This window comes from Rhinolophus sinicus, linkage group LG06 (assembly GCF_036562045.2).
Source record: "Rhinolophus sinicus isolate RSC01 linkage group LG06, ASM3656204v1, whole genome shotgun sequence".
Taxonomy (NCBI): domain Eukaryota; kingdom Metazoa; phylum Chordata; class Mammalia; order Chiroptera; family Rhinolophidae; genus Rhinolophus; species Rhinolophus sinicus.
In genome coordinates this window covers 16,022,602-16,036,952 of record NC_133756.1, presented here as the reverse complement: position 1 = coordinate 16,036,952, position 14,351 = coordinate 16,022,602, and the positions used below count along the sequence as shown (strand labels likewise).

Sequence of the window (14,351 nt, the reverse complement as noted above, 5' to 3'; positions counted from 1 at the left end):
CGGTGTGTTGTGGACTCGTGGTGCTGGCTGCCGCTGTTGAGGCGGCCGGGAACGGGCGGTGGGGAGCGGGCGGAGCTGGCCCTGCCTCTGCCTGGCCAGCACCGCAGTCGGCGCGGGCCGCGCCCGCCGCCGTAAACTGCCCTGAGCGCCTGCTGAGGCCGAGGGAGACGTCGGGGCCTGCACCTGGAGGGAGCCTGCCGCGCTGGCCCCAAGGAGGGGGCGTTGCCATGGCGACAGCCTCTCCCGCTGCTGATGGGGGGCGGGGGCGGCCCTGGGAAGGAGGGCTGGTCTCCTGGCCCCCTGCCCCTCCCCTTACTCTCCCCTGGACTTGGATGGGCCCGAGTTGGGGGCAACACCCCGGGGTGGGTGATGCGGAGAAGGCCCCCAAATAGGGCCCTGGTTGATGCATGCGGGGTGAGGGTCGCGGCGCGCACAGTTTGTGCAGCCTGGGGTGCTAGCTCATGTGCTCACCCTGGATGCATGATCTACTGAATAACGTTCAGGCAGAGAGGGAACAGGCAGGGCTTTGCAAGACAGGCTGGGTGAAGTGCTTAAGGGTACTGATTTATTACATGGGATTACCAGGGAAGAGGAAGAGAGGTTTGACCAGAAAGAATATATCGAAATCCAGCAAGGAGATAGAAGGATAGAACATCCTCTTTCCCTCTCCCCAACACCCACACATACACACAAGGTTAGTAGCGGTGGTAGTAGTGATGATGGAAGGAGTGAATAAGGGGCCTAACCGGGCTAGTATTCTGGTTGCTTTTCCTGCAAATGGCGCAGCAACAGGTGCTTTCTTTCCATGCAGTTGGATTAGGGCTTGACGGCGAGTTCTTGTAAAATATAACTGCTTCTTGTTGACTTGGAAGATGCTGACTGTGGCCCCTCATTGGGGGTTTGGATTCTGTCCTTAGGGCTGGATTTTCCAAACTGATAGTGCCTATCGTTGTGTCTAGTATAGGTCTCTGGCTACTTCCAGGACATTAGCTCTTGTCAGACATGTTATCAGTCTCCTGGCTGAAGGGCAAAAAAATACGAATCCCATTGGCTAAAGACTGTACACTATTTGTACTATAGTAGGTTGTGATTGGCTGAATGATTTTTGATTGTAGAGTTTCTACCAGAAATTGGCTTCATCAAATTCTGCTTTATTCTGACTTTATCATACACAGCATGCCTTGTTTTAGTGGGTTCATGCCTGCAGCTTAAGTATATTATACCTGAATCCCCTACCATTTAAAAGTCAATTTATAAACAGGGACTTGGAGTGTGACTCCACTAATGTGTGTGTGATCTTGGTTAGAAACCCACTTGGCTGCCTTTCATCAAAGAGATGGGGGTGGGGGAAGGGAGCTGCCGGGAAGTGATTGATAAGGTTTCTTTTATGGATTCTGTGGTGCTTCACTGGAGCTCATAGCACTTTGGCAACTTAAGCACTCCAAATTAAAAGCTCATTAACAATTCCTGCCCTAAGATACTGTAAATAATCAGCTAGCTAGGTCATAGAGATTGGCTGAGAGCTCTCCTTCCAACTTGAAATTTCCAAATAAAAGTGCTTTTATTCCCTTACATTTTGAAAAGTGTTTTCTTTTGGGTAGGGTAAGGTGGTGAGTGGCATTCTCCCACAGGATCTGAGTAGAATAAAGTTTTGAATGTGTAGAGTGGTAGACAGGAATAGATTGCTTCCAAACCTAGGTGTTTCTTTGTGCAAAGCTTAGAAGGGCACCTCTGCATCTTCTAGTCTTTTGGAGGATCTGAATTAGGTGATTAATAGGTGTTCATTGATGATTTGACTTGGCACTTGGTTACCTTGACTTTCTTAGAACTTGAGACAGACCTGGAAGTATCCTACAAGTGTTTCTTGGTCTCTGTGGCCGTTTGCAATATGGCTTACAGGTTTGTGGCAACCAACCCCTCCTCCAATCCCGGTCTCAGTTCCTGAGTTCTGAATGTTGTGAGCCTTGTCAGTGTCCCCTCTGACTAGACTAGGATTCCTGAATTATCCAGAAAGCCACCACTTCATGGCCATCTTTCTCAGTCCAAGCTTAGATGTTGTGAATGTTTAGTGTTTCTAGGAGATAAGTTTCCTTAGGAAGAAAAGTATGCTACTAGAGAACATGAAATGCATCATTCCAAAAATATGCAGTACTAGTAGCTTCTGAAATCTCTGTATGGGCACTGTCCTTCCACATAGATAGCTGTTATCCCAAAGTAGTTTGAGTTTAGGAGTTTGAAGTATAGTGTGGTCCTTAAATTGTTTCAAACAGCAGCCCCCTGGGGGTTTGATCCTTTGTACTGAAATAGACTTGTTGCAGAGATGTGTATTTATCCACAGCATTGGGGCTTTCCAGCTCTCACAGAACCTTCAGCATCCCCAGCTACCAGCCTTGGTGTCTTTGAAGTAAGGAGAGGTGAGAATCCTGTTGCATGGTCAAGTTTGACTTCTTCCTTATGAGTATTCGGGCTTGGAGGGTGTGGGGTGGGGCCTGGTGCAGATTGTATTTTTCTGTAGATTTTTCTGATAAGATGGCATGTGCTCAAAGACTACTGAAACTTACCCAGTCTATAAAGAGTCAGAGTTGGAGGTAGGATACCTAGACTTTCAAGTTCTGTCATGTTTTCTTTGTGGGTTTGCCTGAACACCTGCTTTAGGTTCCGAAAGGTGGAATAGAGCTGGAATAGTTCTTGATCCTGAGAAATACACATCTTTAGATAGTAGGAAGGAACACATTATTTGGCTTTTGATAATACATTTGACCAAGGCTTTTGGGATCTTGGTTTAATTTGGGTTGTGGGTCACCTTTGGATGGATGGTTAATCCCAGCCGATCTCCATTTTACAAGGTTCGGGGCTGGCTAGAAAGGTGGACTCTGATGATTGATAGCCAGGATCTCAGAGGCTCTTTGTTGAATAACTAAGGGCTAGGCACTTGACTAGGTCCTGGAATTGTGGTGAATAAGATAGCTACTGTCCCCGACTCCAAAGACCTTACAAATTCTTGGGCAGACGGTAAAGAAGCAATTACAGTACACTCTGAGAGTGCTATAATAAGGTAAGTATAGGTGCTGTGGGAGTACTCAGAAGGGTCCCTTACCCAGACGGGCGGGCTCAGGGAAGGCTTCTCAGAGGAAGTAACCTCCTCATCGAGAATTAGATGAGAACATGAGGGACCAAATGTGAAGGTCAGGGCTTTGTTGAATTTGAGAAACTGAAGTACAGTGTGGTTGAAACAGTACTCTGTGGTTAGGAAAATATGGGAAATGAAGCAGGAAAGGTAAGCAGAGGCCAGGGCCTTATAAGTTCTTAGGGTTAGGTGGTGGGAAAAAAGTTAGACTAGGTCAGCAAACGTTTTCTGTAAAGGACCAGTAAATATTTAGGCTTGGCGGTTCTCTGTCACAACTATTCAACTCTACTCAACTCTGCTATTACAGCATGAAAGCAGCCATAATACAAAAATGAATGAGCACAGCTGTGTTCCAGTCAGCTTTATGAAAACAGGTGGCAGCTGGATTTGGCCCATGGACCATAGTTTGCCCACCCCTGGATCAGACTATTATAAGAGCAGTAAGAAGCCATTAAAAGGTTTTAAGCAGTGGAGTGATAATTTGTGTTTTAGATAAAGTTTGCTCCGCTTTCAGTGTTAAGACTGGATTGAAGGAGACAATACTGGAGGTAGAGAGACCAATAAGGAGTCTGTGGCAGTTACATGGATAGCATTTTTTATTTTCCCTTTTGAGGCAGTATTTCCACACTTAAAAATTGAGGATAACTGAATCTTTGCATATATGTATATACTGGTTCTCTTTACTAATTTCCAGGCCTTCTACTGGAGCTTAAGAGTTGTCTACCAAAGAATTTGTTGGCAGCTCCTGTTTCACAGACTAGAAAAGATGTAGGAAGAAACGTTGGTGTGAAGTGAATGAAAATGCTCTGGGAACTCTTCTATTTAAAGAAGTAGGGAATAAATAGAGCTCTGGCAGGGCTCTTGGTCTTCAGGCTCATAGTTTAATGTCAGTTGCTTTGAACTTCTTGAACTATACACACAGAGGAGGACCAATTTTCCTAAGCTTTCCAGGAATTGTCCTCGTTCTGTGTATGTCCTGCTCAGTCTTTCCTTTCCTTGCATATGGCAAACCGATGACCTTTTTTTGGTTTGGGGAATGTATCTTTTTCAGGTATGATGGTACTAATATATGTCAGGCACAGGGACCAAATAAAGTGGAGTGTCCCATAAATTGTCTTCCTTCTACAAGCCCCAGTGTACTTGCATTGCCAGAGGGAAGCCTGTGGGTTTCTGATGACAGTGTTATGTGACTTTGGGCAAGTGACTTACCTCTCTGAGTTTAGCTTTTCTATCTATAAAATGGAGATAATGGAACTTAATAGGGTTGGTTAAAGGATTTAATGAGATAATGGATGTAAAGCTCTTAGCACAGCGTCTTTAACTTTTGTTACTGATAGTATTTTACACAATTAATACTTTTTCAAAAAGCCAGCAATTGGGTGAGTTGGCATCTGGCTTAGCAGGTTTTGGGTCCTCACCACTGTGACTATGGCCATCTGATAGAAACATAGCCCCTGCTGGAGTCAGTCAGCAGACAGGAAGGAGTTACAACTAAAGCAAGGCACGGCTCTTCATCATGGACAGTTTGCAGATAGCAGGAGTCCCACTCAGAACCCCAGAACTTTCTTCAGGGTGGACCTTAGCTCCAACACCATCAGTAAAGCGAACTGAGTTAGCAGCTACCCGAAAGAAATTGACTAAAATGTGACCAATCATTTCTCCCAGTCTGTTGGGGTCATTTATTAGTGTTGCCACCCTTGTGGCCCCACATCTTTAAAGTGCCTCTCAAATGTCTTTTTATTACTTTTCACCACCACTCTGAGAAGTGGGTCAGATGGTCAGCGTTGTTGTCCCTGCTACCCATTGAGGAAACTGAGGCCCAGGAAGGGTAAGTGTGCGCCTGAGGTCATGTTGTAAGGTATCGTCAGAGTTAGTGCAGATCTGCCTCCAGATGAAATTGTGCTAGTTTATTGCTGTGATTTCTCTTCCTTTGAGTGAGAGATGTGTAGTCACTGCAGAACTGCAGTCTGATGCATGCCTTGTCCAGATCTGCTAGGCTTGATTTGGGCCCCACTTTATCCACTTGGTCCTGTTGGGTTTTAATTGATGGCTGCTAGGAACAGGCCTGTTGGGAAGCAGGTTCCCTTTGGGTCATTGTTTTTAGCCCGTCCTCCTTTGGGGACATTCTTGGGGGAGCCTTGGGTTACGAGAGATTGCTTTGATATGCTCAAAATTGTGCCTTGTGCCCCACAGCTACAGGTAAAATCAAAAGGCGGATAATTTATGGGAGTGTCAGAGCTGGCCGCTGGCACCTCAGGAGGCCATTAGTATGCCTGTTCAGACCCTCTGTGTCCTTGCAATTGATTCCTCTTTGCATGAGCTTGATTTGGGAAGCTGTAGATCTCTGGGTAGTGATTGGATGTGACAGTCCAAACACTGGTCCCTAAATTAATCCTTTTAATAGTATTCTGGCACCAAGGCAGTGTTTCTCTCTCTTTTTCTCTCTAACTGGGAGGACCCAATGCAGTGGGCTAGGAAGAAGGAAAGAGAAAGAAAGAAAAGAGAGACAGAGAGACGGAGGAAGAAAAGAAAAACGGAAAGAAAAGAAAAGAGAAGCTTTGCTTGGTGCTCAGGTCCTGCTCTGCTCCAGCATGTTCAGATTCCAGAGCAGTTGACATCATGGCTTTGGGCATATTCATTCAGCAAACATTGGCTCATACTTTGTGACTGGCCCTGTGCTGGGAGCTGGGAATATAGACATGAATAAAACATGGTCCTTGCTCTTACGGATCTATGTCTAGCTCAGTGTTTCTTAGATTTTTAAGCTCAGACACTGTTTAGATTTAAAAAACAAAACAAAACAAAAACTGAAAAAACTAATCTTATGGTTTTCTTTAATGCTACTTGAAATTTTAAAATGCACTAAAGGATCTGACAAAAAACAAGTCAGAGAAATTATGTCAAATATGATTTTTAAACACATGTGCACTTACACATAGCTATACCTGCTATCTTTCATTCTTCTCACCTTCTCCCTGAAAATTACTGGTAAGAGGAGAAACAGATAACTAAAATCTTAAAATATAGTGAGATACAAGTTAGGAAATCGGGATAAACTATGTCACTGGGTCCCACGTAAGCAATTAACTTTATGATGGGGTATCAGAGAAAGCTCCTAAAAGGGGCAGATTTGAGCTGGATTTTGAAGGAGGAACAATAATTTGGTGAAAATTCCAAAAGAGAAGGAGGGGCATTTGCCAAGGCACAGATTTGTAAAAGGAAACACCACGTTTTGGGGAGCTGAGCAAGAGCTGGTTGTCACCCTGCCTCCTGCCAGTCTCGCCACTGTGAGATGGGAGGATTTGCTCCTCTGGAATTGTGTTTGAGGAGAGGCTTTGAGTTCCTTGTGCTGCAGTTGTTTTAATCCAAGGTACCCCTTCCTGTTTCTGCTTTTTGTACCCAGGGCTGCAATTTGTTTTTCTCTAAAATACAAATTATCATGAAAACAAATTTGGATGATTTGAACAAACTTAGTTATTGCTTGTGGTTGAGTTACTTTTAAGGTCACACCTTACCTCAAAAGAAAAACTGAAGTTGATATGCATTGTTAGCCTTATGGCTCGTGGGGGTATCAGTCCAGTAGGGAAATGTGGTCCCTCAAACATGGGAGAGGAGAACAGGGCCCCAGAGAGCCGGTGCCTCTGAGCCTTAGTTTTGTCATATGTAAAATGGGAATACTGTTACTCATTTTGCTTGATAGTTGGGAGGATTAAATGAGATGAAATATGTACATCACTGTAGCGCCTGGCTTATAGTAGATTTTTGGAAAATGGTGTTTTCGGTTCCTCTTTATCATGTATTCACAGCGATAGCTTCCTTTTACTGAGCATTATTATTGTGCAAAGCAGTTTATATACACTGTGTGATTGAATTGAACCCCTAAGAAATACGTATTACAGCTATTATGACAAAGAATATGTGGTGGAGTCAGGATTTGAACCTAGGGTTGGCTAAAACCAGCATTTTAATAACCAGCTACTTGACTCCTTGTTTCTATACCAGTTCTCCATCTCGGAAACGGGCTTTAGGAGGTTCTGGGTGCCTCTCCTCTGGGGTCAGATGCTATCTAAGAGTATGGGAGGTGCTTAAAGGGATGAGAATACCATATCCTGCCCTCCCTCCATTCTTATCCTACTCATAGTGTGTTAGAAAACAAGCCTTTGCCCGATCTCGCATACGATGCAGTCAAACAGATTTGCAGGACTTTGCAAAGAGATGTTTCCCAGCTTTGGCCCCACGATGGAGTTTGCCCAAGCTGCTGGGTGTGGCTGATGGGATAGCAAAGTGCAGGCAAGTCACTGTCACTTCTTTTTGTGTGCTGCCTTGACCTGCTGAGACAGGCAGGGGGACAGTGAGCTCCTGCGGCCTGAGATGTTGCCGCCAGAATTTGGTGTTCCTGAATGTCTGGTGACCTTAGCTCTGCTGATAGTTTGAGACTAGCGGCTGCTTCTGATGTTGGTGAGCTTTCCCTAGCCCTGCCTTGCAGCAGAAGCAGCTGTAGCTACAGGCCAAGGGAGTGACACGTTGTAGAGAGGAGAATGTATTGTTGAGGTGAGGACCCGGAGTTAGAGTTCCTGCTTCCATTCCACTTGGGGGCCATCAGGAAGTTGCGTAGAGGTTCCTGGGCATGTCAAACTTTGTTGTCTCGACCCCTACCCTTCAGCAGACTAGACCTTGCTCTCAGGCCCTGGCCTCCACTGTGAGATGCACAGAAGCCTGGACGGGAGGTGAGGCCTGCTCCGTGTGTTGGGGCAGCGTCCTGAGGCCCTGAACTGGGAGCTGGGAGTCCTGGGTTCTAGTCTGACTCCGACTTGCTCTGTGAACCTTACACAGTCCTTTCTCTTTCTGGGGCTCATTGTCACTGGCTGGCTGGACTGTGGCACCTCAGGTTTTCTTTCTCCTCAGATAGTCTGATTTGCATAGAAAGTGCACTGGCAGTAAGGGTGCATTCGTTAGATTGAAGGTTATGCCTATTGGTGGCATGTGTTTTATTTACATTTCCCCAGGCTATTTTCAGCTGCCTGAGGTAGAGCTTGTGAGCCAGTGTGCTCCAGACAGGTGTTGTTGTATTTGTTGCTGCCTCTGTGACTCCGGTGCTCGGGCACTTGCACCACAGGTCAGATTGGGCCAGAGACTTGCCCCAGGAGTGGGAACTGGGGCCGCTGCGGCTGACTCAGGTGCTGTCAGTCAGCCGGACTCAGAACCTGCCTCTGGGGCCTGGGAGTTTCTCTGATATCCCCTGCTTCCCAGGCTGGCTTTTAATGGAATGGCTTGAACCCACGGATGTTACAAACCCATACCCCACCCCCACCCTGAGATTCCAAGTTATGTGGTTGGGGAGATGGGGTGGGAGTAGACCCCATATTTCATGATGGGCTTCTCTTCTTTTCCATCCCCCAGGCTCCCCAGACCTGTGTATGTGGATATTAAAGGATGGCCCCCTCCCTTCACCCTCGCCCCCCCCTCCAGTAATGGAAGGCTATAAAATGTCTATTTACCCAAGACACCAGAATGACTCCTCTGTGGTTCCACTAATCTGGTGATTTGGTGCTTCTCTAGTCTCTCAGGTAAATACAGATTGAGGCTTTTTATAAAGGCATATTATTTCCCTCATTAAATGTGTGTTTTGGCACATGCGTTATTTACCTGCCCGACAGTAATGGCTGCAGAGGAGCCATTGGTGTCTGTTGTGTAAATACTCTGCACAGAGCCCATCCTCCAGGGGCTGTGGCGCAGGCCTGTTTCTCCAGATCGGGCTGGCCCAGTGACAGTCCCTGTTTACCCCTCCCCTGCCCCACTGGGGGGTTGGTCACTTCATTTCGAGGAGAGAATCACCCATTTTCCTCCTTGCCATAAGCTACTTATACCATGAATTTGCTAGGAGGAGGAAAAGGGTATCTGAGAGTAGATGCTTATCATCTTGGTCTCCGATGGGAGATCGTGTACAGAAATACACAGCATCATATCTGTGATGTTCATTCCTTTGGGGTTTTGCCCCCCAACTAGACACTTCAAGTCCCAGCTGACGCTACAAGTTCTAGACTTACTTATATTCTGCAAACTTGTGGCAAAAGTCTAAAGACAACCATAGAAAAGAGAAATCCCCAAGAAGCCAGAGGGAACAAGGGCAGGTGGAGTGCCACTGTAGGGAGGGCAGGGATGTTTCCTGAGAAGGCTCTAGTGGTGGCAGGAGTGCCCAGTAAGGAGACATTGAGTGGGGTCTCTTAGGATACAGACTCCATGCTTTGAGGGCTGGCTTTTGCTGGCCTTCTTGCGAGAGGAGAGCATGCAGCCTCCCTCTGTGGGCAGTATGAGGAGATCGCACCCTCATATACTGCCTTTTTGGTTTCTTTATGTATTAAAAAAATAACTTTTAAAAAGTTTGAAATAGACCAAATTGACATAAAAGTTGGAAGTACGGTAGAAAGAATTTTTTCCTGAACGATTCGAGAGTTAAGTTGCCAACCTAATGCCTCTTCACCCTGAATACTTTGCATGTACTTCCTACATGCAACCACATTTTCCTACCTACTGTCAAAACCACAATGCAACTGTCAAAACCAGGAAATTAACATTGATCTAATCCTCAAACCCCATTCAAGTTTTGCCAGTTGTCCCAGTGATGTTCTTTGTAGCAAAATGATCCAGTTCAGAATCATGCATTCCGTTTAGTTGTCAAAGTTCTTTAACCTCCTCTAGACTTACCTTAATAACTGTACCTTGATCTTCATGACCTTGATACTTTTGAAGATGACAGGCTGGTTATTGTGTAGACTGTCCCTCAATTAGGGTTTGTCTGATACTTTCTCATGATTAGATTTAGCTTATGCATCTTTGACAAGAATATCACAGAAATGATGTTTTGTTCTCATTGCATCCTATCGTATGGTGCATGGTTTTGATTTATTCCATTGTTGATGATGTTCATTTTGCTCACTTGATGAAGGCATTGTCTGCCAGACCTCCCCAGTGTAAACTTACTCCCTGCAGTAAGAAGCGTTCTGTGGGGAGACACTTTCAAACTATGTGAATATCCCTTATCAAACTTTAATTAATTAATTAATTAATATCTGTATGGACTCATGGGTTCCTTTTTATTCAGTGCATGATAATCCGTTAATATCATTACCCTTCTTTGATTAATCCCTCTGTATGTAACTAATCTCCCATTGTTGCCACTGCCCTTTCCCCTTCTTGGGTGCCGTTTTTACCCTGCCAGTGACTCCCCACGTCACATTCCTCTACCCCTCCCCCGTGGATGCCCTCCACAACCGACATGGGCTCTGACACACTACATCACACCTTCCTGCCTCTGTACGGATGCCCTTCTCACCTACTTAGGCTCTGATACTAACCCCAAGCCCTTTCTGCACCCCCGCCCCCCCCCAAATGGTGTTGACACCTACCTTCCTCTGCCACAACTAATGGCTTTAGAGAATTTTTTTAGGAAGGGAAGAGGAAGAGGTGCCCTCTTTTTCTTGTCTTGAGTTGAACTTAGTATTTGGAAGTGAGGGAAGTACAGAACCCAGTGACTGCTGACAAGTGGGGGCCTGGTCTCCTAATGTCTGCTCTCAAGACTTCCTCCAAGAGAAGTTTTTTGATCTGGGTGAAATCAGGTGAGAAAGCAAGGCTTGTAGGTAAGAGTACCTCTGGCCATCAATATGTTGTCCTTGGGAGGGGATGGGGCATGTATAGTATGCTACATGAGAGGTCTAGACCATTCTAGGGATGCAGGAGACATTGGCGTTACTCTCTGAGGTTGTCTTATGCATTAATTGGATTTATAGGCCCATGGGGATCCAGGTTTGACCAGGTGGGCATAGCCCAATAGGCCGGTAGTAGTAATAATAATGGTAAGATAATATTTATTGAGCCCTTATGTGCCAGACACTGATCTTAGTGCTTCACGTGTGTCCTCTGATTTCATTTGCGCTAAAGGATTAGGAGCTACTATTATTGTCATTTTATAGGTGAGGAATGGAGTAACAGAGCTTGCCCATGGTGCCTGGCAAATAAGTGGTCAAGCTAGGATTCAAACCTGGAAGCCCTCCTTAATCAGGACGCTTAATTGCCTGTTAATTGCCATTCGGAAGATGGGGTCCGGTTGACTATATATACACTTTATGTACTACATGTACACATTGGAGAATATTAAATAAGCCTTTCAGAAGTCCTCATGCATCGCCTGACTGAGGGATTAGAGAAGCGTCCGAGGGCCCTGAGGGACTTTGGATCCACACTAGAAGACGTACTCTGAGCAGTGGGGTCTCCCATCTCAGCAAGGCCGTTAATGCTGTTTGGGAGTGGGTGATAGGAGGACTTATTTTGGATTCCGGCTTTCAAGGGCCTACTGGCCTGTTTGCCTTTCCAAGGGATACCCTAGTGAAACCCAAGCCAGTTTTTGTCTACCCAAGCCTGAGGAATTTGGGCCACATTTTTGGAGAGGCTGTGGAGCTATGGTGAAAACAAGCACTGTGCTGATGCAAGATCCATGAAGAATTTAAAATACTTTTTAGTCTTAGTTCCACTGCATCCACATGGACTCTCACTAAAGGGATAGAGAAACTGAGAACCCACACGAGCGTACATCCTATGCAGGCAAGTCATTGCCGCTCATTCAGTGAGTCAGGGGACAGCCAGAAGTGACACTTGGTGTTGTCCGAGTCCACTCAAGTAGTAGTGACCTCAATGCCCTTGAGTGTGCTCTGGACCTCACAGACTGCTCCCCCCTGCCACCCTACGTGAGGGAGCGCGTGCCGATTTGCAGCCTTTCAGAGGCAAGCTTTTGGCTCTTTAGGAATGGGGCTTCAGAAGCATAAACTCTGGCCATTTCTGTATTGAGCAGTGAGATTTCTTATTTGAAGTAAACTTGAAGGACTTTGAGTATTGGTATAAAAGGGGGGAAAACAAAATTTCTGCTTTGTTCTGTGTATGTGAGTGTGTTTTTAAGGAAGCTTAAGTTATTTGTGAGTAGAACTGAGGCTTTGATTTTTTATTTAGCCCTCCAAGGAGCAGACATTCTGCAAATTTAAAGGGAAAACTTGAAAAGTCATTTGGATTTTTTTTGCACATGTTCACTCTGAAAACTTTACTAGACCTTTAGCAATGCTCCCATTACTGCCACATCTGGGTTTTCTCTTTTTCTTCCCTATTTAAAAAAGTCCTGCAGTCCTTCAAGGCCTCTCGTGGAGAGTGAGTCTGAAGGCAGCAAATGGGGACGACGCCTAAGGCTGTCGCCAGCTGTGCTTTGCAGGCACTGCTCATTCTCCCAAGGTGCCACCTACCGGTCTGGGGGCTGGGGAATCAGCAGAATATCATGAGCAAGCTCCCCTGTGATGGGCCTTGTGCGCTTTCACGGTGAAGAAGGAAGAAGGGTGTGTGGAGATGTCAAGATACAAACAGGAAAGCTGGGGGCAAAGGGCTCGTCATGGAGCTGAGGAGAGAGTCTTGGGCATTTTCCGCGGTCTGAGTCTACGTAGCTCCTAGGGCTGATTGTGTAACCGGCTCACCTCATGTTACTTTGGGAACCTTAGCTTTCATGTTAAGTGTTCCATCTGAGCAGTGAGGACAGGATTTTTCTACCTTTTGAACTTTTAGAGTTCCATTTAAAGATGAAGGTCAGTGCTACATGTTGTTTTGAGAATGCTCTGGGAGACTCCGAATTGTCATCGTGCTGCAGGGACCAGTGTTAGGGTCTTGAACTTCAGCACTGAATACTTTGATTTGGAACAGGGGCCCAGAAACAGCTGGGGAGTGAGTGGTCATGTTGTGTGATGATCCCTGAAGCCTAGATGGAGCAGGGCCACCGTGGGAGGGGAGTAACCCAGGCTCTCTGTTCTTTTTTTTTTTTTTTTTTTTTTTAACTTTCCTCCCCTAAGTTTTAGATGCTTCTGGATGTTCAATGCTAGCACCTTTACAGACTGGAGCAGCTCGATTTTCTTCATATTTACTTTCAAGAGCAAGAAAAGTGCTGGGCTCCCACTTGTTTTCTCCTGGTGCTGTTCCGGAGTTCTGCTCCACATCCACCAGAAAGCTGGCGGCCCACGGCTTTGGCGCTTCCATGGCGGCAATGGTGTCCTTCCCTCCCCAGAGGTATCACTACTTTTTAGTGCTGGACTTTGAGGCCACGTGCGACAAGCCACAGATTCATCCTCAGGTAACTGTTGCATCATTGTTTCAGAAATGGTGGGGTGAGCAAGGAGGGAGGGAGGATAGTCTTGCTTTCTGGGACCCAGCGGAACTTTCTCATGTCTTCCTGGCTTTTAGCTGTTCCCCTGGAGCTTCTGCCTACGAAGCAGGACTTGGTTCAGGCCTGCTGGGGTGAGGTAGACCTGAGAAGCCTCTGGAGAGAACTGGGGACGTTGTTTTTCTCTAGCCTCAGCCTTTGGGAATCAAAATATTTCCTTCTGTCCCATTCTTCCTCTTTCCTTTCCCTTCCCTCCTTCCTTCTCCTTCTCCTGCTGCATGTTCTTTGAAGGAATACTGTGGAGGTCAGCCTCCAGGTTGGCCCCAGCAATCCTTGTTTCCTGATGTTTATACCCGTGGTAGTTGCCCTCCCACACTGAATCAGAGCTAGCCTTGTATAACCAGTAGAACGTAGTGAAGCAGACACTGTGTGACTTCTGAAAGCACTGCAGTCTGCTTGCTCTTTTGGATCACTTGTTCTGGGGAAGCCAGCCACCGTGCTATGAGGACACTGAAGCAGCCCTGTGGAGAGACGCCTGTGTACAGGAACTGAGGCTCTGAGCTAAAAGCCAGTACCAACTTGCCAGGGATGTTTCTTGCCAGCGCTGTCTTGGAAGTGAATCCACCAGCCCCAGTCAAGCCTTCAGATAACTCCAGTCACAGTGGACATCTGACTGCAACCTCAGGAGAGACCCTGAGCCACACTGGCCAGCTGAGCCTCTCCTGAATTCCTGGCTTACAGAAATAGTGAGAGAGAAGAAATGATTATTGGTGTTTTAAGCCACTAAGTTTTGCGATGATTTGTTAAACAACATTAGGTAACATGAACAAGTACCATTGTTGGTCTTTTGGACAGGAACATTTCTTTGCTTGTTTTCTTTCTTTCTTTTTTTTTTTTTAGTCACCACTGTGTTCAGAGATCTTTTAAGGTAGTGCTATAGGAAGCTTGGATTAGCGGTAGAGAGACACCTGTGCTAGGTGATCTCGGGGTGTTTGGTGTTTGCTTTGGGGGAATGACGGCTGATATGGCAGTTGTTGT

The 14,351-nt window shown here is 46.1% G+C and overlaps 1 protein-coding gene across 8 annotated transcripts in view; it reads left to right on the top strand.

The window, feature by feature from the left end:
* ERI3 (ERI1 exoribonuclease family member 3) overlaps positions 1-14,351 on the top strand; it is a 122,556-nt gene that overhangs the window by 27 nt on the left and 108,178 nt on the right. For 4 of the 8 annotated variants that reach the window (XM_019751159.2, XM_019751156.2, XM_019751157.2 and 1 more), the window contains exons 1-3: positions 1-362; positions 2,339-2,414; positions 13,006-13,283. In XM_019751159.2, coding sequence (XP_019606718.1) covers positions 228-362; positions 2,339-2,414; positions 13,006-13,283 — 489 coding nt within the window. In that variant the 5' untranslated portion in view covers positions 1-227. Of the gene's footprint in view, positions 363-2,332; positions 2,415-13,005; positions 13,284-14,351 lie in introns of those variants that run through there. The other 4 variants (XM_074334604.1, XM_019751163.2, XM_019751164.2 and 1 more) reach the window with 4 other exon arrangements.